Source organism: Giraffa tippelskirchi, chromosome 13 (genome assembly GCF_054371585.1).
Source record: "Giraffa tippelskirchi isolate mGirTip1 chromosome 13, T2T-mGirTip1v1.2.pri, whole genome shotgun sequence".
NCBI lineage: Eukaryota > Metazoa > Chordata > Mammalia > Artiodactyla > Giraffidae > Giraffa > Giraffa tippelskirchi.
Genome location: NC_137287.1, coordinates 24,906,954 through 24,931,776, shown reverse-complemented (window position 1 = coordinate 24,931,776; position 24,823 = coordinate 24,906,954). Strand labels below are relative to the sequence as shown.

Below are 24,823 nucleotides of genomic sequence, written 5' to 3'. Positions count from 1 at the left end.
GCTACAAGACCGATTTTCTACAGAAAGTAAACAGCTGAGGACAAGTATCAGGCACTTGGTCAGGAATGAAAGTCAAGAGCCCCTTTGGTTGCAGACAAAGAAGTTCTCATCTCTTGTGGCAGGAGACAGATGAAGCCTGGGGCTCAAAGTGTCTGAACTTCAAAGGCGGGGGCTTCCCTGGTGGCTCAGCTGGTAAAGAATCTGCCTGCAATGCAGGAGACCCCGGGTTGATTCCTGGGTCGGGAAGTTCCCCCGGAGAAGGGAAAGGCTACTCACTCTGGTATTCTTGGGCTTCCCTGGTGGCTCAGACGGTAAAGAATCCACCTGCAATGCAGGAGATGTGGGTTCGATTCCTGGGTTGGGAAGATCCTGAGCTCCCAACCAAGGGAGCGTGTTAAGCTACAGTCCTCAGCTGCCAGCTGTTATGCTACAGCTGGTTGGGACCTTGACAGTGGGGATGGGGTCATCTGGGTGCTCCCCTCAATGATGTTTCCACTTTGGGGGCTACTGTGAGTAATGTGTGTATTACTGTGAGTATCACTGTGAGTATTGCTGTGAGTATTACTATGGCCATTCATATTTGAAAATCTGTTTTCAATTTTGTTGGGTACATGCTGAGCATTGGAATTGCTGTCCCATGTGGTAATCCTGCGTTTAACTTTTAAAGGAAGTGCCGAGCTGTTTTCCAGAACGGTTTCTCCTTTACATTCCCAGCAGCAATGTATGAGTCTGGTGATATTTTCATTTTCCTTGGGGAATCACCTTCCTGTTTGGGTTCATGTGGATTAGACAATGTTGACCCCTCTGCCTCAGCCATGTGCATCCAAGCAGAGTCTAGCCAACCAGCATGTGCCAAAGAGACTGCTTCAAGAATGGGCGTTTGCCCCAAGCCAGGCCAGTGAGATTCAACTCTGAATCTAGAACAACTAGATTCAACTCTAACTCTAGAAAAGCCCCTGGGCTTTTATTAGTTGCACCAACAGATCGACCATCCTTCATGTATCAGACCAGTCTGAGTTGGGTTTCCTGTCACTCAGTGACCAACTGATTACATTGTATCTTAAGATTTGCTTGTATAAAATCTCTGTCGGGGATATTTGTCTCCACTGTGTGTTTGACATTTATTGAGCGTCGACTTTACATCAGGTACAGCTACAAGTCGATGCTGGAGTTGGGTTTGTGTGGTGAGGGCGAGAATGGATCAGTGAATGGTCAGAGCTGCGATCTTGCAGACAAAAGGGAACTTCCGGCTGCAGGTGTTATCATTCCATGACCTCAGAGCTGTGGTGGGAAAAAGCAGAGACTCTGTGTGAAGGTACACCTACCACAGTAAAAGTCACCCCACCATCCCACCAAAGTAAAAGTCCTCTTCCATAAGCCTGGTGTCTACACTGGCATCCCTTTCTTGCTGATGCTTGATGTGGCTGCTGTCCAGCCTTACTCTCTCCTAAGGCTAGTGTTGACTTGCTATTGTGGAGAGGCAGGACAAGCCTCACTCAGAGGCTTGACCCAGCTCTGACTCCCAGGCTCCCAGATGGCTCCCAGAATAGCAATTTGCTGTTCCATGCCTCCCTCCCTTAATCAGAAGAAGAAAAAGGAGTAGTTCAGTGTTTGGATCTGGAGTAGATATCAAAACCCAGCTCCATAGTTGCTTGCTGTGCAAACTCAAACAAATCACTTAACTTCTCTGAGCCTCAGTTTCTTCATCTGTAAAGTGGAAACATTAAAAATTTTTATTTCTCAAGGTTGGTGTGAGCAGTGGCGATGTTCATGATGATGGTGATGACTGCTGATAGCACATGCAAACCACTGTAGTCACTTTATGTCCCTTATCTTCTTTTTCCTTCCCCTCAACCCTATGATTTAAGTGTCACTAGCCCCATTTTATGGATGAAGAATCTGAGGCACCAAGAAGTTGGCTACCAAATTTATAAGCGGTGGAGCTGGAGTTCAGACAAGGACATTCAACTCCAGAGTCCATGCTCTTGCCACTGGGCATATCAGCTGTATCTCCTTCAGTGCTCAGAAGAGCCCTGTGGGTGGGACCGATGATTAAACTCATTTTATAGATGAGGAAAGCGAATCTCAGAGAGAAGAAGCTATTGCCTCAAGGACACAGAGTTAGAAAGCAACAGGGCCGGGACTTCAGCCTGGCTGGGCGCTCATTTCACTACTGCGCCTGCGCACTTTTCCTGGCTTCCGTTTGTTCTAATGTCCACGAGCGCCAGCCACATTTAGTGTGTTGGTGAGCTGACATAAAAGCACCATCCTTTGGTCTCTGTACAAGTTTCTTTCTTCCTTTCTTTTCATGCTTCTGTCTCTAATGTCTTTTCATCCAAATCACAATTTGCGTGTCAACAACACACCATTAAATATTATTTAAAATGCATCCACCATAGAGAATGGCCACATCCCTAACACCCCCAGGGGGCCTCTGGCCACTCTCCAAGGTGTTGAATAACTCACAGAGCCTCAACTATCCCTGGTGCCTCCCAGCACCCCTGCAAGAGCCCTGGTCTCAGGGGCACCCACCGCTGGCGGGCCGGTACCATATCTGCACGCAGTCCTCCTCTTCCGGGTCTGCATGGACGCCGTCGTCCGGCTGGCTCCCATCCCAGTAGCTGTAGTCATAGGGTGAGCCGTCTGTCCATTCAAACTTCCCTTCCTGGGGGGTCGCATCCAGAGGCAAGGAAGCAAGCCAAGGAGAGAGAGATCAGGCATTCAAGCCATCTCCAGCTTGCAGTAACATCTAATGCCTTCATACCTAACAGTGCAGAAGCCCTCACTTTTATCTGATATACTATTATTACCACCATAACTGGTAATGGTGAAACCCTGTGGGCACAAAAGCCCCTCCATGTCCCCTGCCTCTTGCTTGTAGAAAAGCTGTAGTCTCCCAGGCCTCCCGTGAGTCACAAAAGAGCAAGTTCAAACAGTTAATGATTAGGACACTGGAATCACAGAATCTTTAGTTCCTCCCTGAAGGTATAGATGACAGTGTCCAATGCACATTCTTGAGTTGTTTTGTGACTACTGTGATTGGCACAAGAGGGGAAAAGCTGACTACATGATCACCAGACTGCAACCCTGACATAAGCTGCTCCATCTTGTGCAGTACTGGATCTGTGGCTAGCACAGTACCCAGAACTGGCTTCAAGGAAATGGGGACAAACTGATCCTGGAGTTGAAGGATCAAGCTGATGCTGATCTGACCACCGCGTGACAAGTTTCATGGTGATTATGGGAGCTGGCTATGCTGCTCTGCATGTAGCCCCCTGCCTGTGCACCCCAGAAACTCCCTTTTAAAACCTTTGCCTCCTAATCATCAACTGGGAGACAGTTTGGGGGACCCATCTGCCATCTCCCAGGTTTTCAAAATACAGCATCTTTCTTATCCCACCAACCCTGTCTCTCAAACACTGTCTTTTGAGCAACAAGCAGCCAAGCTTGAGTTTGGTTTCAGCCCTGGCTGGTAATATTACTAGCTGTTGTTTGTTGAGGGCTTATTATAAATCATGCCAGGTGGGCATTTTGTCCTCACCATCCTGCAAAGCAGAAACTGTCATCTCCATTTTATAGATGAAAAAACTGAGACTTAGATTACTCTACCCAAATTCACACAGTTAATAAAGCATTAGTGCCAGGATTTAAACCCAGGTCTACCTGACTCCAGTACTCAAGACCCTAACTATTACATTAAAAAATTTTTTTCTACCAGTGAGTGGAAATCATCCTTCATCTTTTTTCTATCTCTCCAAATAGTGTGTATTTTTCTTGCCTGCTGTGGAACCACTCTGACCAATTACAAGAAAAGTCCTGTTGGGAATCTGATTGGTGTTGCAATAAATGTGCAAATTAACTGTGGAAAGAACTACTTCTTTGCAATGCCCTGGAACAAAAGTCATTTCTCCATTTATTTAAGTTTTTAGAAGAGTCTCTCCAGAAGCATCAATGATTATGGAAGCCACGTTGTATAATGGAAATTGCACGCACCTTCTGGGAGAGAGACTAGAGCCTGGGGATTCCAGCTCCTCTCACTTCCTAGCTCTGCAATCTAGACAACTGACTTAACTTCTCTGAGCCTCAGTTTCCATACCTGTAAAATGGAATGGATATCTCCCTCAGAGAATTATTGTGAGAACTGAATGAGTTAAAAGCACTAAGAGACTTAGTGCCTGGCATGTGGTGCCTAGGACTGAAAAGAAAAATATAAAAGCAAGTCCTTTTACTGTATCATTTGTTATTATTATTCTTAAGTCTTGTAATACAAGTTCCTTAACTCTAAGTGTATTCATAAGCCAATTTTAAAATTACCATTATAATGGGACATTTTGGTTCTTTTTTTAAGTTATAGCTTCTATACACATTCTTGCCAGATGAATTCTACCAATTGTTAAACCATCTTTACTGAGCCTGGCCACTATTGTTACTTTTGCTTCACTGATAGCAAGTTCGACCCCCCTACATGAGCTCTTACCATGTGCCAAGCACAGGCTAAATCCTTTACATATATTGGCCCATTTATTTTGTACAACCAGGTGCTATTATTATCACTCCACTTCACAGCTGAGAAAACTGAAGCCCAGAGATGTAAAAAAAAAAAAAAAAAAAATTGTCTCAAAGTCACCTCTGTGTGTGTGCTAAGTTGCTTCAGTTGTGTCTGACTCTTTGTGACGCTATGGACTATAACTCGCCAGGCTCCTCTGTCCATGGGATTCTCCAGGCAATAATACTGGAGTGGGTGGCCATGCCCTTCTCCAGGGGATCATCCCAATCCAGGGATTGAGCCCCTGTCTCTTATACCTCCTGCACTGGCAGGTGGGTTCTTTACCACTAGCACCACCTGGAAAGCCCCCAGAGTCAGCTACCATAAACTAAATGGTAGAACAGGTGCTTGAAATGGAATCCTATTCCCTGCGATGCTCTGAGGCAGGGTTGGAGGTGTACGTATAGGAGAGATGCTCAGGACGCAGCTTGCCCAGGGTAAGTCAGCAGACAAAATCTCCAGGTGGAGTCTGCTGGGATATTGCCAGGTATGAGATGTGGCCCAAGCCAGCCCTCTTTGGCCTTGTTCTCCCACCATCATTCCACCTACTCCTTCCCCCCTGCATCCCAGACACACGGTCTTTAGTGTCCTTGAGTGTGCCATGACTCTCCCGCCTCAAAACCTTTGCCCATGCTGTGCTCTCTGCCTGGGATGTTCTTCCTCTGACTGACTCCTATTTGTCCACTGGACGTTAGCTTAAATGTCTTTTACTCAGGGAGGCTACAGCAGCTGTAGATGTGCCCTGCTCAGAGCTCCTTCGAGAGGCTGCTGGGGGAGCACGGCTGACTGACAGCTCCTTGGACCCAGCACTGCATTCACAGGGAGAACATGCTTCCTCCACGATGTTCCCAGTTAGTTACTCTGCATATCAGGGGTATCAGTGCTGGCTCGCTCCTGCCCAAGTGGGAGTCCTGGAATGGGCATCCTCTGCCAGGGGACGTCCCATGTGCTTAGCCAAGACTTTCCAGAGTGTTCTGCAATCTGAGGCTCTCCCCATCCCGCCTTCCCCCATCTCCTTTCACAGGGCTCATCATGGGCTGAAGGTCTTCCCTCCTGCCACATACCTGCCTTTTTTTTTTCCTTTGCAGATATTTTCCCTCAAAAGCCTCTTACCCATCTAATCAAGTTTTTGTGTTTTTTTTTTTTTTTTGAGAATCCAAACCTAAACGGAGCCCATCACTGGCCATCTGATATGTTTCCATCCTCCTCTCTTTCACAACGTTTATCATATTCTAACTGGGGTGTTTTGGTGTCTGATTTCTCTGTATGCTGGGCATACGGCAGGGACCTGGCACGTAGGTTCCATGTGAAAAGCTGGTTAAATCAAAGTGGAATCTTGTCTGGAGCTTCCAAGAGGGCCTGATGGCCAGCACTTCCTCACCTGCCTGTGATCGTGAAGCCCTGTCCAGATGTCAGCTGGGATCCCAGGAACACAGCTGTTCACAAGGTCGTACACAAAGACATTCTCCTCCCAGCTGCAAAGGCAAGAAACCCAGGTACACGTTACTCGTTGCCTCTTTTTTTTTTTTTTAAATAAATTTATTTATTTTAGTTGGGGGCTAATTACTTTACAATATTGTAGTAGTTTTTGCCATACATTGACATGAATCAGCCATGGGTTTACATGCGTTCCCCCTCTTGGACACCTATCCTACTCAAACTCTTCCAGAAAATTGCAGAAGATGGTAAACTTCCAAACTCATTCTATGAGGCCACCATCACCTTAATTCCAAAAACAGACAAAGATGCCACAAAAAAAGAAAACTACAGGCCAATATCACTGATGAACATAGACTCGTTGCCTCTTGACGCAAGATTGAGTTGCAAATCGACAGCAGCCTTTGTTAACCCTCCTGGATCAAAGTAAATAGAGGATGTGATGCAATCTGGCTTTCTCCTTTTTCTTTTTTAAGTAGGGCACCCACATAGGCTGTCCTGTCAGGGGCATTTCTGCATTTTTTACATGCCAGTGCAAAGCAGGACTCAGCACTGCTATTCATCCTATAAATTTAAGTCCATCTCAAAAACACTAGCAAACATGATGGATTATATTGAAGAGACAAAAAAGGAATTGACATTGTGTTGCACACACCAAATAACAAAAATCTCCCCATACAGTGCCAGTCCTTACATAGCCTCCTCTCTCCTAATTTTTTTTTTTCTCACAGAATGTCTTCAAAATCTTTGGCTTTTCTGGAAAATTTGGCTAGAGGCTTGAACTTGCAGAGTCGACTCAGCAAAACCAAATCCTGCAATTAACTATCCACCCTCTTCAACAGGTGTCTTCGGCCATTCAGGCTGCTACAACAAACTACCACAGTCTGGGTGGTTTATGAACTATAGGAATTTATTTCTCACGGTTCTGGAGGCTGGGAAATGCAAGATCAGGGTGCCACCATGGCCAGGTGAGTGCACCTTCTGGGTGCATACTTCTTGCTGTGCCCTCACATGGCAGCAGGGGACAGGGGAGCTCTGTGGAGCTTCTTTTATAAAGGCACTAATTCTATTCATGAGGGCATCACCCTCAGAACTTAAGCATCCCCCAAAGGCCCCACTTCCTAACACCATCACATGGGGCATTAGAATTTCAACATATGAATCTTGTGGGGACCAAAACATTTAAAACACAGCAGAAAGCATTGGTGGGATTCTTACCTCCTATTTCAAAGAGCTTATAAAGTAATTTACCTAGCAAAAGAAATTGGTGGAGGACCCTGGAAGTAGTCTGCTGCCTAAAAGAACACTTAATCCATAACTCCTTTCAAAACAGGATTATGTTGAGGTATCCTTTACGTTGCAACAGATTACATCTGCTCCTGATGGCTTCTTCTGAATGACCACTCTCTATAGGCTGCCACCTTGTCTAGAACACCTGCCCATCAATTTCATTTTGCTTAAGGTGTTGGGAGCAAGTCAAAGCACACATAATTCTGTGCTGTGTGTGCTTAGTCATGTCCGACTCTTGCAACCCCATAGACTGTAGCCAGCCAGGCTCCTCTCTCCATGGCATTCTCCAGGCAAGAATACTGGAGTGGGTTGCCATTTCCTTCTCCAGGGGATCTTCCTGACCCAGGGATTGAACCCGGGTCTCCTGCATTGCAGGCAGACTCTTTACTGACTGAGCTATAAAGAAAGCCCTAAGCACACATAATAACTCTCCTTAACTATGTGTTTGTGGAAAACATTACTAATCCATCCCAGAACCACTCAGAATTCTGGTTCTCAGAATCTTTATCAACACAGTGCTCTAGGCAGCCACATACTAGGAGTTGCTAATCAAAATTGTTATAAATTGAATGTTTGTGCCCCTCCCTCAAATTCACACATTGAAATGCTAACTCCTGATGTCACTGTATTAAGAGGTGGGGCCCTTGGGAGGTGATTAGCTCATGAGGGTGAAGCCCTCGTGAATGGGATTAGTGCCCTTATAAAGAGGCCTTAGAGAGTGCTCTTGCCCCTTCTGCCTTCTGAGGGTACAGCGTGAAGATGAATATCTGCAAACCGGGGAGTGAGCCCTCACCAGAACTTGACAACACAAGGCACTCTGATCTTGGGCTCCAGAACTGTGAGAAACACGTTTCTGTTGTTTATCAGCCACCCAGTCTGTGATATTTTTGTAACAGCAGCCTAAATGGACCAAGATAGATATTATTAGCAGCAGTAGAGACGAAAGATGGCAGGTGGGGCAAGGCTTATTTGCCCTCAGAAAGATGATCTGACGTGGGCATGCTAAGTAAGTGTGGACCTCTTGACACACCCATGATTATAATTAATAAAAATAATTAACAACTCTCACTATGAATCATTGTGTTACCTGAGTGCTGTGTAAGAACTTCAGATCCATTATCTCCTCTAAAATCCTCAATCTTAAAAGCTCAGTGTAACTATTGATGTTTCCCAGGTGAGGACTCTGACTTGGAGAGTTTATGTGACTTGGGTAAGATCACCAAGTAGGAAGTGGTGGAGTGGTGACTGGCCTAGGGCTGCCTGACTCTAAAGCCCTCTTAATTTCCTCCTTTATAACATCTGCTGTCCCCATTTCCTAAGCTTCCCAAACCTTCAGGATCCTGATCCAGGACTAGTTCTTCCAGGAAACATTCTGTGAGCACCCTCTATATAATCCTTGAACGCCTGTAGCAGAAAGTTTCCATGCTCCCCAGGGTGCGCTGGTTGGCTTAGTTTTCTGCTTCTCAAGGTTGTGTGTGCATGCTAAGGCACTTCAGTCCTGTCTGACTCTTTGCAACCCCATAGACTTTAGCCTGCCAGGCTCCTCGGTCCATAGGATTCTCCAGGCAAGAATACTGGAGTGGGTTGCCATGCCTTCCTCCAGGGGATCTTCCCAAAGCAGGGATCACACCTGTGCCTCTTATGTCTCCTGCATTGGCAGATGGGTTCCTTACCACTAGTGCCACCTGGGAAGCCATTTCTCAAGGTCTCTTCTCCCCAGATGGGCTGCAAGGGCCACATGGACCAATCTCACGCCTTATTTCTATATGGCATCTTATCTCACACCATCATCAGGCTCTGTTCAGTGTTGATGTTCCAAGACTATGTGTTTTGTCTAACATTAGAGTGGTATGATTTGGGGAGGTGGGGATAAAGTATCCTCCAGCCCAATGCGTCTTTGCTGTTGGTCCTATCCAGTGAAGCACTGGCATTCCCATGTGCCCCTCTCAGCACAATTCAGAGTGCCCTAGATTAACTGCTGAACATGCATGGTGAGCGGTCATCTAGGGGAGTGGCTGCCCTGCCATTAAAATGGCACTAGAGCCACCTTTCTTCAATGGCACCTGCTTGGAAAACTATTTCAATATTTTATTGTGTTTTCCCCCTATGTGGTCAAAATAACTGGGAGATAGAAATGCCTGAGGTGCTACTGTAAGTAATAAGGAGCGAAAATCGAATGAACTTAATTCAATTCAACTGTCACTTGAAGCAAAGGTGGAAATTATTAGGTAAGCTGAAAGGAAGAGAAACTTAAACTTTAATTAGATGCTCCATGAACATAAGTTGATTGTGCGTTTAGTTATGAAGGAAAAGAACAAAATTACAAAGCATGAAAAAGATGCGAAAAAAATGCTGGAATTAGAGAATTGGATTGTGTCTCAGAGACAAGATGTAATTAGAGATCTTATAATATTGTCTAGCTTTATGGGAAGTGAACTTGGTTTATAACATGAATGTGTTGTGCAAATTCAACTTTTCTACATGTTTTTGGGAAAGTATCATATGCCAGAGTGGAAAACTACCTGTATAAGAGAGGAGATGCTAGCATAACATTTTGGGAACATTTGTATAAGAGGGGAAGAAAAGGGATGTCAGGAGTTGAGAAGTGAGAAAGGAGGTAAGCTGAGGCAGAAAAGAACAGAATTTGAGTAAAGGGCTGTTGGAAAACCCCCAAATCTACCTGGAATCCTTCCTAGTGCCTAGTAAACAAAGGGCTCCATGGGGCAGGCTGGGCTGTCCTTCCCATGGACCACCAAAGGGAAATCTTCATTTGGAATCATTTTAAAATTTCCTCTTTATTACATATATTTAATTTTCCTCTATAGGCCAGGAATTTTTGAGAACTTATTTTATCCATCTTTACACATGCCAGTCATATGCTGCGCTGAGCTCTGTATCACAGGGGATTTGACTCTGAAGACTGCCTTGCCCAGGCTTCCACGTTAGCTGCCCTCCACACAAGGGGAGGCAACTGATGGAGGCTGGGAGGAAGAGAGAAACCAGGGTGTTTCATTCCCTCTCTGCCTGGGGAGGTGCTGGCAGGGGCTGCCTGGCTTCTGTGGCTCCAGCTCCCATAGGACTGACCCGCCCTCCAGTTAGGGGTGAAGCTGGCTTCCTGCTGGTGTGAATCTCTAGAAAATCTACTGCATCTTTAAGTTCTCAGAGTCCATCACCTGCATATATATGAAACTCTGTGTTAAACATTTGTAGTGATTCCTGTTTTCCTGGTTAGATGTTGATTGCATCACTATATTCTTCAGCACCACCAAGGATACAGTGGATACACTGCTAGATGAATCAATGTGAAGATTCAAGAGTTGTTGTTTTTCGAAACTAAGATTGAGAACCCCTTCCCCGTTTGTAACAAAACTCAGCGACTCTAAAGCGTAAAGAACCAACCAGTGTCCTAACTTCAAGTCTCTGAGATCCTTGAAAAATCAGGAAGGACTGTAAATTTGTAGATTAGGGGCAACGGAACACATCGCATCTGGCTTCAAAGAACCCACAAATCAGCAAGGAAATCAGATGTGAAAAGAAGTCACTAAAGTGATGAAGAAAGTGCTCCTTGGGAGGTGGATGTGTGCAGTCAGGTGCCACCAAGTCTGGAGTGACTTCAGTGCAGAGGTGGCAGAGCTGAGTCTGGACGGTTAAGGAAGAGTCTACCTGGAGAAGATGGGACGGGAGTTCCCAGTGGAGGGAATAGAATGTGCAAATATGCAGGAGTAAATGGGCTGGACCACACTGGAGAATGTCAAGATGGTCAGCATGGCTGGGGCTTGGGAGGTATGGAGGAATGTTGAAGGAGGCTTTGTGGGTGGGCTATGGAAGCCAGCTGCTCAGGCTCAAATCCTGGCTCCACCACTTCATAGCAAGATAGCTTCTTGGAGCCTTAGGTTCCTATCTGTGACATGAGGGTATCAACCTAATATGGTTTGCAGGAACTTGATGCTTATACATGCATGCATGCTAAGTCACTTCAGTTGCGTCTGACTCTTTGCAACCCCATGGACTTAGCCTGCCAGGCTCTTCTGTCCATGGGATTCTCCAGGCAAGAATATTGGATTGGGTTGCCATGCCCTCCTCCAGGGGATCTTCTTGACCCAGGGATCGAATCCATATCTCTTGTGTCTCCTGCATTGGCAGGCGGATTCTTTACCACTAGCACCGCCTGGGAAGCCCAACTGTTAGCAAATAAATGTCAGTTATTATGCCTTATGTTATGCTATTTACGTGTATGTTATATGAGTTGTTTCACTGGTTCAAACCCCCTGTGATACTGAATAAAGCATGGCATAAGTTTGGCACTTATAAAAACGGACCTTCCAGCCTGCTGTTTGCAACTCTTGCTAAATGCTTCGTCCTCTACTGCCAAAGCCAGTTTCAATGACAATAAAAGCTGAAATTACCAGAGAAACACCAGTGGAAGACACCATTCCCTACATCCCTTTCCAAGGGGGTGCTTGACTGGGGCTACAAAGGACAGAGGAGTCCACTCACCTGTGGATGGAGGCCAGTTTGGCGGACTTCCTGCCGATGGAGAACTCCGAGCAGTAGAAGTCAGCCTCAGCCCAGGTCTTATTGAGAGGGAAAAATCTGTAGCAGTGGCCTTTGAACTCCATCCAGAACAGTGGGCACAGGGAAGCCTGGGGCAGCTCTGGCATGGCTGGGGACAGAGAGAAAACAGACTGGGAAGAAGGCTGGCCATGCAAACATTGATGCTGTGGCTTATGACATCTTTTAAAGTATAAAAGTAAAAAGTGATCCCAGTATGATTAACACATGCCTAAAATTTACAAAATAGTAAAAGTAATATGTACTCATTATAGAATCCTTGGAAAACGTTACTGCCTTGGAGTGTTTTTCTTCTTGTCAGGTTGAAGGCAATGATTTTTTAAAATGCAGTTGTGATTATATTGTCCATAAACCCCTATTGGTATTCTGATTTCTAAAAATTAGAGTATAAGCATTTTCCCTCATATCATTATAAATTTTTGTAAACATTGTTCAAACAGCTATTGAATACTCCTCTGAGTGGCCCAACTGCCCCCTCCCCCCAGAGTTTATTTAATCATTCTCCTATTTTAGTCTAATTAGATTGTTTCCTCTTTTTAAAAGAAGCAATTAGAAAAAGTGCTGAGATGAACAGCCTTGTGCACAAAGCTTTTGCAGCATTTCTGATTTTCTGGGGAGAGATTTTTAAGGCTTTGATACAATTTGCTAAATTGCCTCCTGAAAGCAATTTCTACTCCCACGGTGATGTCTGAGAATGCGCATCTCATAGTGCCCTTGCCGGCACTGTTACCACTTTAATGGTAATCTTTGCAAATTTTATAGGCAAAAAAATGGTATCTTATTTCAATCTGCAACTCTGGGCTCTTTGGTGAAAGCAGATATTTCCCTACATGTTTAATGACAAACTGCAGCCAAGACTATTTATATCTTTAGCCCATGACTACTGGGGTTCAGGATGTGTTCTTAATTCTGAAAAGGGACAAATGATAGGCCCATGTTTGAGACAGTAAAGTTCTCCGAAGTCTCAGCCAGTCTGGGGGGCCTCTTAGTGTGGTTTGGAAAACCACGATTGAAGATGACCAAGGGGGGAGAAAGGCATGCTGAGAACCTGCCTGGAACTTGGTTGTATGGCTCATCGGTGTGAGCAGGTACCAGGCAGTGGTGAGATTGTTAGACCGGAGCCCAGAAGCCCGGGTCCCAGCCCCAGCTCTGTGTCTCACATGCTATATAATGCTGGCACCTTCCTTTCCTTTTCAGTGGTCAGGCTGGCACCTCTTGTGGTGCCCGGGGTGTGGATTTTTGCCTTCAAAATCACTCTATTAGCTGGCTGGGCTCATGAATAAGGTGTACTGAGCATTTATGATGTGCCAAAGACTTGCTGGGGCTTTCCTGGTGGCTCAGTGGTAAAGAACCTGCCTGCCAATGTAGGAGATGCAGGTTCAATCCCTGGGTAAGGAAGATCCCCTGGAGAAGGAAATGGCAACCCACTCCAGTATTCTTGCCTGGAAAATCCCATAGATGGAGGAGCCTGGTGGGCTATAGTCCATGGGGTCGCAAAGAGTTGGACATGACTGAGCAGCTAACACACACACATGTAAGCAGGCAGCTTCCAGCTGGGCTGTCGCTGATGAAAGCTAAGGGGCTTTTCTATTTGACCAGAACCAGCCCTCCTCCCACCCCAGGCTGCTGTACTGGTCAATCCTGGCTTGTCCCACCCCTCCCCGCCAGTCCTGGCCAATCGTCTTTCAAAGAGTGCCAGTATCCAAACTGGGGTCAGCTGATCCAAAATCTGCTCTCTTAACCCTCCCTTATATGCCAAGGGAGTTATGGAGTTAGTGGGCTCAGTACTTTGGGCCCTTCCCTGCTCCTCTCTGGACCTCGGTCTCCTCCTTTCTCAGTTGAGAGCACTGGTCTAGGAGGACACTGCCTTGATGCTGAGAGGGTTGAAGGACCCCTCATGAGGCTGGGTGTTGCTGAGCTCCCTGTGTGACTTTGCCAGTGCCTTCCTCACAGAGAGAGGCAGCTGAATCACTCCCAGGGGTCTCCTTTTGGAGCACTTCCCCCTTTGCATGAATGAGAAGCAGAAAGTCATTTCCATCTGCTTTCCACCCATCACTTATAACCAAGGACACACATTGGTGAGAACTTGGCCATGTCTGTGCAGGAGTTGGCTGGAACAACTGACCCGAGACGATGATATTTGCTAGTGCTAAATGACTTTCCCCCTCTCATCCATCCTACAATTATTTTACATCCTAAGTATTCATACTAGAGATGGAAATAAGGGATATAACCACCTCAGTTTGCCCAGGACTGTCCCAGTTCTAAATCTGAAAGTGGCACATCCCAGCCCTCAACCCCCACCCCTTAGTTGATCTCCTGGAGCAGTGGTTCTCAACCAGGGGTGATTTCGATTCCCAGGGGACAGGAAGCAATGCCCAGAGACATTCTTGGTGGTGGGCCTATTGGCATCCAATGGGTAGAGGCCAGAAATGCTGCTAAACATCCTACAATGCCCAGGACAGCCCCCACAACAAAGCATTTTCTGACCCAAAATGTCAATAGAGGGACTTCCTGGTGGTCCAGGAGCTAAGACTTCACACTTCCAAATGCAGGAAGCCTGGGTTCAATCCCCACATGCCGCAACTAAATATCCTGCATGACGCAAGCAAGAGCAAAGACCTTGCGTGCTGCAACTAAGAGCTGGGGCAGTCAAATAAATAAACATAAAAAAAAAACCAAAACCAACAACAAAATGTCAGTAGAATTCCTGCCCTAGGTGGAAAGCCGAATTCCAAAATGTAAAATAACCCCACGGAGCCACAACCCAAAACATCACAGCAAATGTCCACATTTCTCAGCGTATCTGTAGTTTCTTCAATAAAAATTGCCAGAAAACTGATTAGAAGTAGAGTTCGGGTTCTTTCTCCAGTTTTAGAGTTAAAATGTAAAACTGTCACAAACCCGTGGCTTAAAAGCCCCGGGGCTAGAACACTGTGGTTAAATTTAACCGTACAGACTTCATGGAAGGACGGTGCAGAGGTCAAGTCTTGCTTTTCATCCCGAGTCTGAGATAAAGCAGACAAACTTCTTTGTCATCTCTCCCACGGAGGGAGGATTCCCCGCTCCTCATCCAGTGTAATCTTCCCCAGAAGGTGGAACTTTTTACCTCTCTCTGCTCTTTGAGAGGATCCCGCTCTCAATGCTCTGCTTCAAATGGCTCAGCCGTCATTCCCCTCCGCCCCGGATGGATGTAAAACCCGAGCCTGGGTATTAGGGAGGCGGACACCGTCCCCAGAGCGCTGCTGCGCCTGCGCCTACTGCTTTGGTTTGCTTCTTTGGTTTCCTACCCCTGGGCGCCCCCAACACTTTCCTGGAAGCCCAGCTTACTTTTCAGTGGATGCTTGTAAAAGTTTTTCTGCATTTCTAGATGTCTATTGTGGAGCCATTTTCTGCTCTCCAATTTACCAGAAGGTCTGATCTGGAAGTTTCCACCCTCGTTGTCCTCTCTTTTCTTTTCCTTCATTTAAAAAAAACCACAACATTTAATTTTGGAATAAATTTAGCTTTACAGATAAGTTGCAAAAAATGGTATACAGAGCCCTTGAATATGCTTTACTCAGTTTCCCCTAATCTTAACATTTCCATGGTACATTTGTCACAACTAAGAAGTCAGAATCTTCGGGGCTTCCCAGGTGGTGCTAGTGGTAAAGAACCTGGCTGCCAACGCAGGAGACGTAAGAGACTAGGGTTCGATCCCTGGGCGGAGAGGATCCCTTGGAGGAGGGCACTGGCAACCGGCTCCAGGATTCTTGCCTGGAGAATTCCATGGACAGAGGAACTTGGCGGGTTACAGTCCATAGGGTGACAAAGAGTCAGATGTGATTGAAGCAACTTAGCATGCATGCACTCTTCGCTAAACTACGGGTTTTATTCAGATTTCACCAGTTTTTTCTTTACCTGTTCCCAGATCCAGCCTAGGAAACCCCATTATATTCACTTTACCTTTGTGTTTTATTTGATATCAAATATCTTTGATATCCCAGATATCTTTGATATCAAATACTATCACTGTCATGATTAAAGCAATTGTTCCTTCCTTTCCCTAGAAAAATGCACAGTGATGTGTATACACACACACACACACACTCTCCCCCCATTATTTTTGGCCTCGCTGTGTGGCATGCGGGATCTTAGTTCCCGACCAGGCATTGAACCCTTGCCTCCTCAGTGGAAGCAAGGAGTCTTAACCACTGGACTCCCAGGGAAGTCCCATACACACACACTTTTAATTGGACAAAACTGACAAGAATTGGCTGGAACTGGCCAGAATTGCCTGGCGTTGTTGGATATTTTCCCCAAATCATCTTTACCTCTCCTCTTTCCCTCTCCTCGTATCCAGTCAATTTTTAAGTCTTGTTTATTCCGCCTCCCAGTACCTCTCCAATTCCTTTCTCTCTCTCCTTCTTTTTCTTCCTTCCTCCCTCCCTTCCTTCTTTCCTGTCTTCCTCCTCCTTCTCCTTCCCTCCTTCTCTCTGTCTCTGTCTCTCCCTTCCACATTCTTCCTTCCCCCATAGTCTCTCACAGAAACCTCCTCAATTGCCTCTTGGCTGTTCTTTCTGCCTCATCTCACCTTGCAGATCCAGAGAGATCCTTCCAACACCCTGAGCTGGTCCTCATAGAAGCCCTCCAGGAATGCCTGTCGCCCTGAGGAACAGCTCTCCCTCCTGCCCCTGCAGCTTATCCCATCGCTCACAACATGCTCCAGATTTGCTTCAGCTCTTGTGTGTTCAGCTCTGCAGATACCTGCCTTGGCCTGTCTTCAGCCGATTTGAGTTTCTTCCTTGAGTCTTGGCTTTTCGGTGGCTTCTTTAGGGAAGACGAGGTAGGAGCCTCTCTGGGAGCCCCTAGGATCCCCACACCCGCCATCCACATGTCCCCATGAATTCTTGTTCAGTCTGGCCTCCCCCTGCTCAAGGTCTTCTGTGATCACCCCTCTCCCCGGTGCCTGGCACATAGGTGGTAACTAGTTTTGAATGACTAAATGCATGCCAGGGAGTCAGACACTGCTCTTTTGGGTCAACTGCCCCTTGAGGGGGGACAGGACAGTGGTGAGAAGGGTGTGGGCACCACCCATGTGTCCTGATGCCTCCAAACTGGTCTATCTTGACTCTAGGATGGCGTGCCTGGACTTCTCTAGCTGAGCACTGAGGGCATTGACTGACCCTGGTTTTCCATATTGTTTAGCACAATGGCTGCTGTGAGAAGCGGTATCAGCATCACCAGGGAGCTCGTTAGCAATGGAGAGCCTCAGCCCCTACCTTCCTGCCCTCATCCCCACTCCTGGTCCCTTTGATTTTCTCCACTGAGCAAGTGGTGGTTATGGATGCCTGGGGTGAAACATACCAGAAAATGGGGCTGTGACAGGTCACTGCTCAATTAATCCCCTTTCCACCTGGGCAGGCAAAGGCCTTTAATTGGGAGGACATGGGAGGCAAAAAGGAGCCGCTTGCCTGCACTGGGATGGTAATGAACTCCACCCTGCCTGGCATCCCCCCCACTCCCACCTCCTTTACCTCTGGGATTTTAGAAACACGCATTAGAAGGATCTCAGAGGACTTTCATCAACCTGGAGCTCAAAGTAGCCTTGGCTAAGCTATAGCTTTATAGCTTGACAGGTAGTGATGGCAACATAATGACCAGGGCCCACCCTACTGAGCTTCCATCTGAGCCACGCAATGTGTCAGGTGTTTTGTACATAACAATTCATTTAGTCTTCACACATCTTATAAGGTAGGTATCATGATTCCCCACCGCCCCACCGCTGTTATAGATGAAGAAACCAAAGCACAGAGAGTTTGAATAACTTGCCTGAGGTCACGCAGCACCCAAGTGGCAGACCTGTATGGCTCCAGACCTAATTTAGAGATTCTTGATACATTGAAGCCTATTTTCCTATCTCAAACTTGATGGTCTGGTCATTCATACATTTCCTTATTTGTTCAGAAAGTCTTATTTGAGCACCTGTTTCGTCTCAGTCGTTGGTATGTACTGGAGATACTGTGGCACATTATACAGAGGTGACCTCTGGCCTCATGGAGAGACCTCTGGCCTCATACACTCTATGGAGACTGACATTAAGAAAAATGAGCACAGAAATAAAATGTCATTAATACACAGTTAATATGGCTTTGTGTCATGCAGGCAAAAACTCAAGGCAGCAGCTCCAAATTATTTCAGAAATTTGTCATTTTTTTGCCCCTTTTCTTTCCCTAGTTGAACTGGGGGCCATCCCCACCCTGCCTGCAGGGTGCCCACTGGTGATTATGATGACACCAGAGTGAGTCCCCTTCCCGGATGGGGAAAATGCAGGGTGTTGTATAACACCTGTTATACAGGATACAGGAGCACCTGAAAGTGGTACATAACCCAGATTCAGAGACCCAGAGAGCTTCCTGGAGGGGGTGATGTGAGACCCCTACTGAGACCTGACGGATGAGGAAGAGTCAGCAGAAGAATGTTCCAAGTGGAGGGCATAGCATGTGCAAAGGCCCAGAGGTATGAGAGAGAAGGGAGCATTTGGAGAATTGCAAATGGTTCAGACTGGCTGGGAATTTGAGAGAGGGATGAAGCTGGAGGTGATGGAGAGGAGGGGTGGGGTGTGGGGGAGGGATGCACAAAGAAGCTTGTTGCTCTGGAAACCGAGAGGCCAAACTACGTGGTATTTTACCTCAATTAGCAGCACCAAAGGCCCCCAAGGTCTCCCAGCTGGGGCGGGAGTCAAAGCTTTTGGAAGCTTTGAGCTTGTTAAGGAAAGAGGACATGCCAGCAGAGTTTGGGGCTCATGTTTTAAATCTCTTTAAACGAATAAATTGTCACCTTCCCACACGATCTGGCTGTTCGCTCCCCTGGCCCCAATCCAGCCTCCCACACACACTACCCTGCTGCCTGCTACCCAGATCAGCCTTGGGAGCCAGCCTGGAGAGAAGGGGGCCCTGGGGGCTACATTTGCCCCCCTCCACATCACTACTGGGCCCCAGATGTCCAAGGGGGTCAGAAGTGCCTCCCAGTGTCTGGGAAGGTGGCCCCTGGGAGAGCTCAGTCACCTTCAGTACCTCTCTGGTCCATACATCCCACCCCCAGGGGGCCTTCCCACTGAGCCCCGGCTCTGGTGTGCAGAACTACTGGTCCCAGGCCTCTCATGCCTGAGCATTGCTTTCCCTTCCCCAGGGCTGCTCTTGTAGCCATATGATACAGAGGGGACAGCACTGGGTGGTTTTTTATTTTGCTCATAACAGTGGCCATTCATTACATGCTAAGTATACCTGTTGAGACCAAACTGGGGGCGGGTATCTGTATCATCCCCCCTTTACAGATGCAAAACCTGAGACTCAAACTGGGGATGGGTATCTGTGTCATCCCCCCTTTACAGATGCAGAAACTGAGGCTCAAAGAGGTTAAGCTCCCACAGCTAAAAAGTGGCAGTGTCAGGATGGGACTCAGGTCTGAAGCACTCCAGTGCCTCCAGAAAATATCTTTTTTTGGTATTGTTTTCTCATTTGTAAGACAAACATATTAAACACCAAATTTAACAGTGTAATGGACTGAACATTTGCGCCCTACCCTCAGGTTCATATGTTGAAATCCTACCCCGCAATGTGATGGTATTTGGAGATGGAGGCCTCCAGGAAGAAATTAGGGCTATGTCATAAGGGTGGACCCCTGTGATGGGGTTAGTGCCCTTATGAGAAGAGAAGAGACAGAGCTCTCTTCTCTGTGGGCCATTTGCAAGACAGGAAAAGAGCTCTCACCAGAAAGTGAATTGGTCAACACCTCAGTCTCAGAGTTCCCAGGCTTTAGAACTGTGAGAAATAAATTCCAGGGGTTTAAGCCTCCCAGTCTATGGTACTAGGTTGCCAAATTTCCTTTGGGTTTTTCCAAAATGTCTTATGGAAAAATATGAATGAACTTTTTGGCCAGCCCAATATTTTGTGATAGCAGCCTGAGCTGACTAAGAGCATCATAATTAAACAAATAATTCAATGTTTCCTGGGTGCTTATTTGGCTTGAGGTCTGTGCCCTCAAGTCACAGTCTGGAGGGAGGAATGCACAGCACACCTGACCATGAGTCCTTACATGCTAAGGGACATTCTAGAAGTGTGTAGAGGGCTCTGTGACCACACAGGACGGGTAGGGAATAGGCTAGAGTGTCCAGGTTGGGGGGGGGGGTCGTACTCTAGGATCCAACTCTATGATCCAGACTAGAGGGTGCAGAGGGATGTACTCTAGGAAGCAGGGACTCTCCGTTGCCCAAGCCCCTATGCTCCAGCCTCAGAGCTTAGTCTCTGGAGTTAGATTACTCTAGTTAGAAACTCAGCTCTTTGTGCCTCAGTTTTCTTCTCTGTAAAATGGGCATGATGATAGTGCGTACTTCATAGGTAAGCCAGTGCCTGACTCATAGTAGGCGTTCTAGTAAACATGAGATATTATTACAGCAGAAACAGCCTTGGCCCTGGGATATTCCTGGAGCTGGGTGCACAGTGCCAGCTATTTGGAGGGGAGAGGAAGAGGCTACGGAACTTAACTGACTTTCCCTGCGCAACCCTGAAGCCCTGTAGAAGCAGGCTCTGAGGATTGAAACACTTTGTTAGAATTTCCTTTGCTGTGAAAAGTTCTTGGGCTCATGAGCCAAGGAAAGGAAGCTTTTTGATGGTTATGGTGGAAGAATCATAATAGCAAATGTTTTGGTAGACTTTACCAGGTGCCAGGCCCTCTTTTAAGCACTAAATATTTGTGAATCCACATAAACAAGGTGATCAAAGCCAGGTTCTGAGAAAGGTTTTAGGAAAAGGATCTAGTCTGGCTAAATCCTCCCAAGTCTCTCAGAATTGTCTAAAGCAGGGGGCAGGGGTTCCTAACCCCTAGGCCATGGACCAGAACCAGCCTGTGGCTTGTTAGGAATCAGGCTGCACAGCAGGAGGTGAGCGGTGGGTGAGTGAGCAAAGCTGCATCTGTATTTACAGCCTCTCCCCATCACTCACACCACTTGAGCTCCATCTCCTGTCAGATCAGCGGTGACATTAGATCCTTATAGAAGCTTGAACCCTAGTGTGAACTCTGCCTGTGAAGGATCTAGGTTTGCATGCCCCTTATGAAAACCATCGTACCCCTCCCCAGCGCTGCCTCCCCACTAGTCAATGGGAAAACTGTCTTCCAGGAAACTGGTCCCTGGTGTCCAAAAGATTAGGGACTGCTGGTCTAAAGGTTTGTTTCCAAAGCAGATCTAGGGGTATAGCTGAGTTGTACAATTTGCATGTATTTGCGTGTTCATGAAAGATCCAGAGCAGTGGGATTAAGGGGGAATTTTACACCTAAAGGCTGGGGGTGCATGAGAAGAAGACGAACCAGGCCCACGCTCAATAAGGACGGGTTTTGGCTGTGCGCCCACCTTCATGGTCTGCATGGGCTCGCCAAGACCCCAGCTAAGCACTCTCTAGTCCCACATCGACACACACACACTCACACTTACACACCCAAACACTTAGCTCACACATTCTCTTCTGAAATCAATTTGCTCTAGTGGATTTGTCCACTCAGGCTTGAATTGGGCTTTCCGCTGGGCTGGATGGATGATGACCTTGGCCAGATTATTTGGCTTCCATAGGCCTAAGTGTGTACAACTGTAATGTGGAAGGATCAGGCTGAGTGGACTTCTGGGACCCCTCCTTCCAACTCCAACTCTGAGATCTCTAAAGTTGATGGGTTGGCAGGGATCTTAGTCTCCCCATCTATAGAGTGGAGCTGAGGCATGGGGCTAGATATCTGGAAGTGCCTTTTTGAAGGCATTTTTGTCACAGCAGAAAACTGTGTCTTCTGGCCAATTCTCGCATAACATCAACAACCACAGTGGCAGAAGTGGTGAGGTAATAAGCCATTTTTCAAGTGCTTATTATGTGCTAAACTCTTCACTTGCATGATCTCATTGAAGATTCTCCAAAACCATTATTATCCCCACTTTCCAGAGGAGGAAACTTGAAGCTCTGAGAAAGGTCCCACGGCACAAACTAGTGAGAGAGGAGGACTTCCCTAGTTGCTCCCACTCTCAAACTCAACCTCAGGCCTTTCCGCTTAATGCTGGGCAGAAAGGCAAGATCTCGGAACACACAAATATCCTTTGAAGATATTCTGTCCAATTTCTCTCCTGTTCACCCATTGCACAGAAGAGAAAATTGAGGCACAAGAACAAGGATGCAAAGACACCATTATGGACTGAATGTCTGCATGCCCTCCCAAATTCCCATGTCAAAGCCCCAACCCCTGAGTGTGATGGTGTTTGCAGGTGGAGACTTTGGAAGATGATGAAGGTTAGATGGAGTCATGGGGGTCCCCATGATGGGATTAGTGGCCTTATAAGAAGAGGAAGAGAGATTCGAGCACTCTCTCTCTACGCACTCCACCCCCCCCAGCTCCATGTGGCCACTTGCAAGCAGGAAGAAGGCCCTCTCGAGGTAACAGGTCAGGTGGCATCTTGATCTTGGACATGAAGCCTCCAGAATTGCTTCTTGTAGTTGAAGCCACCCAGTCTGTGGTATTTTGTTATGGCAGCCTGAGCTGACGAATACAAACACTCAGAGAGTTTATGGCAGACCAGAGCCCCTGATGCTTGCCTAAACGAACTGACCACCCTTTACATTCCCCATCACTAGGGTTGCTAGATTAAAAAAAGAATGCCCAGTAAAATTTGAATTTCAGATGAACAAGTAATTTTTAGCATAAGGTTATGTCCCATGCAATATTTGAGACACACTAAAAAATGATTTATTGGTTACCTGAAATTCAAGTTTACCTGGACATCAGGTATCTATCTGGTAATCCTATCACCCTTCTATTTAAATTCACCCCAACACTGTAACAGCTCAATAATATGGTCTTATGGAGATCTTACAGATGTTTTTATTACAGTATTAGTTCTATTTTAATAGGGACAGAAATAGTATCTATGTCATAGAGTTATTGTGAGGATTAAATAAATCCATATATAAAAAGTGCTTAAAACAGTGCCTGGCATATAGTGAGGGCTACACAAGCATCAATTGTTGTTATTGGTATTATTAACAGTTTTAAAACAATGTTTGGAAAGCACCTTCCTGGTAGAGGTGACAGGCAAGATCCTCTGCCTTGAAGGGATTAAAGGACTCAGGACTCTTCCTACCCCAGAGTCAGCACCCCGACCTCCCTATTGAGTTGAAGCCCCACGTCCTTCAAGTGGGACACTGGGAGGCCACATGCCTGTGTCTGATGGGTCCCAATCCCAGGGGATACAAAAAATTTGCAGAGCTGAGTGTCACTAGGCCAGGCGCCAGGGAGGTCACTAGAGGGACCCCTATGTCCTCCTGCGTGCTGAACGCTATGGCACAGCAGGAAGTCTGAAAGCTTCCTGGGAACAGCTATCACAGCCAAGGTGAAGGTGGGGAGCCCAGATGCGAAATCCCTAACAAAAACATCATTTTCAGATCTTATAGTGCCAGGCATTTTCCTCACATTATCTCATCTCCCTTGCACAATAGCCCCAAGGGGGCCATTGTGACCACTGTTTTCTAAAGGCAGCCGAGGCTCAGAGAGGTCAAGAAACTTGTGCCAGGTCACACAGCTTTCAAGATGCAATGCTGAGCTTTATCACCAGGTCTCTTTGGGTCTGGCCCTAGGACAATATCCATCACCTGGAGGGAGAGGAGCTGGAGGGGGGCTGTCAGGAAGCTCGGCTTGGCCCCCCAACATTCCTTGGGTCAGGCAGGCCCGCAGCCTAGTCAGTGAGGCCTCAGTGACAACTCAAGTATTTGCAGATGTCCTCCTCTCCGCCTGCTCCCGGCCCTGGCCCCAGTGCTCACCTGGGCTGATGTTGATGTCCGTTTGTGGAAAGGCCTGTGCGGAGAGAAGGGTCAGGACGGCCGCGGTCCACAGCCCCCACTGCTGCATCTTGGGCCCCGAGAAAGCCACCTCCCGGCCTGAGCAGGGGAAAGAGGCCCTGCCGGGTCCAACGCTCTCCTGCCGGGAACTCAGGAGGACTGGGTAGAGAGACCCCAGTCTCCGCCCTCTCTCCTCCCCTCCTTCTCCCACCTCCCTCCTCCCTGCACACCGCAGTCAGCTCAGAGTGACTGCCCGAAGGCTGCCCCTGGCCGGCCTGCTTCGGAGAACTAAGAGGAAGCCCAGTCCCGCTTCCAAGCCACGAGTGACTGGGCCGTGGGTTTGCATCCTTGGGGATGTAAGGTGGGACAATAGCAACATGCACATCCCAGCCTGGCTCAGGAGACAAAGCATCTTGGTGCCCTTGGACAAAGTGAAAATATAAGCCAGCATCTAGAGCCGTCTCCCGGGGCAACTCACCCGTGGATGTGATTTGTTGGGTCCGTGCTGCGTGGGCAGCGCTAGTGGTAAAGAACCCGCCTGCCAATGCAGGAGAGGTAAGAGATGAGGTTTGATCCCTGGGTCGGGAAAGAAAGATCCCCTGGAGGAGGGCATGGCAATCCCTTCCAGTAATCTTGCCTGGAGAATCCCATGGACAGAGGAGCCTGGTGGGCTATAGTCCACGGGGTCACAAAAGGTGGGACACGACTGAAGCGACTTAGCACGCACGCACGTGTGGTGTTTTAAAATTTCTGAAAATTTGTTGTCAGGGTATACAATCAGGAGATTTTAAGTGTAAGTCTAGATTTCTGTCCTCTGTTGAGAATCTAAAGATCTGACAAGACTTAAGCCTCATTTGCTCATGGGAACAATTTCGCGGAGCTCAATGGACATGAGTTTGAGTAAACTCCAGGAGTTGGTGATGGACAGGGAGGCCAGGCGTGCTGAAGTCCATGGGGTCACAAAGAGTCCGACACGACTCAGCGACTGAACTGAACTGAACTGACAGAGGGTGCCCCCTTCAGGCAGGGCCTCAGCACTTGGGCTCAGCCGGTCCCCACCTCATCTGCGCAGCTCTGAGCCCTGGATTCCCCGCAGCGAGGAGGAAGGTCGGGTGGCACCTCCTCCCAGTTC

General features: G+C 47.3%; 1 protein-coding gene across 3 annotated transcripts; it reads right to left on the bottom strand.

Annotated features, from left to right (window-relative positions):
* Positions 1-1,094: 1,094 nt before the first annotated feature.
* CLEC19A (C-type lectin domain containing 19A) lies at positions 1,095-23,761 on the bottom strand. 3 transcript variants are annotated; one of them, XM_081560844.1, is made up of 6 exons: positions 17,657-18,090; positions 15,176-15,305; positions 11,771-11,936; positions 5,928-6,021; positions 2,533-2,665; positions 1,095-1,281 (listed from the first exon to the last, which is right to left on the bottom strand). In XM_081560844.1, exons 2-6 carry the CDS (start codon positions 15,207-15,209, stop codon positions 1,202-1,204), a joined length of 507 nt encoding a protein of 168 aa, XP_081416970.1. In that variant the 5' UTR covers positions 15,210-15,305; positions 17,657-18,090; the 3' UTR covers positions 1,095-1,201. The 3 variants fall into 3 exon arrangements, with proteins under 3 accessions (XP_081416970.1, XP_081416972.1, XP_081416969.1); XM_081560846.1 differs by having other exon boundaries at positions 14,955-15,305; positions 17,657-18,086; XM_081560843.1 differs by lacking the exons at positions 15,176-15,305; positions 17,657-18,090 and adding an exon at positions 23,674-23,761.
* Positions 23,762-24,823: the final 1,062 nt, after the last annotated feature.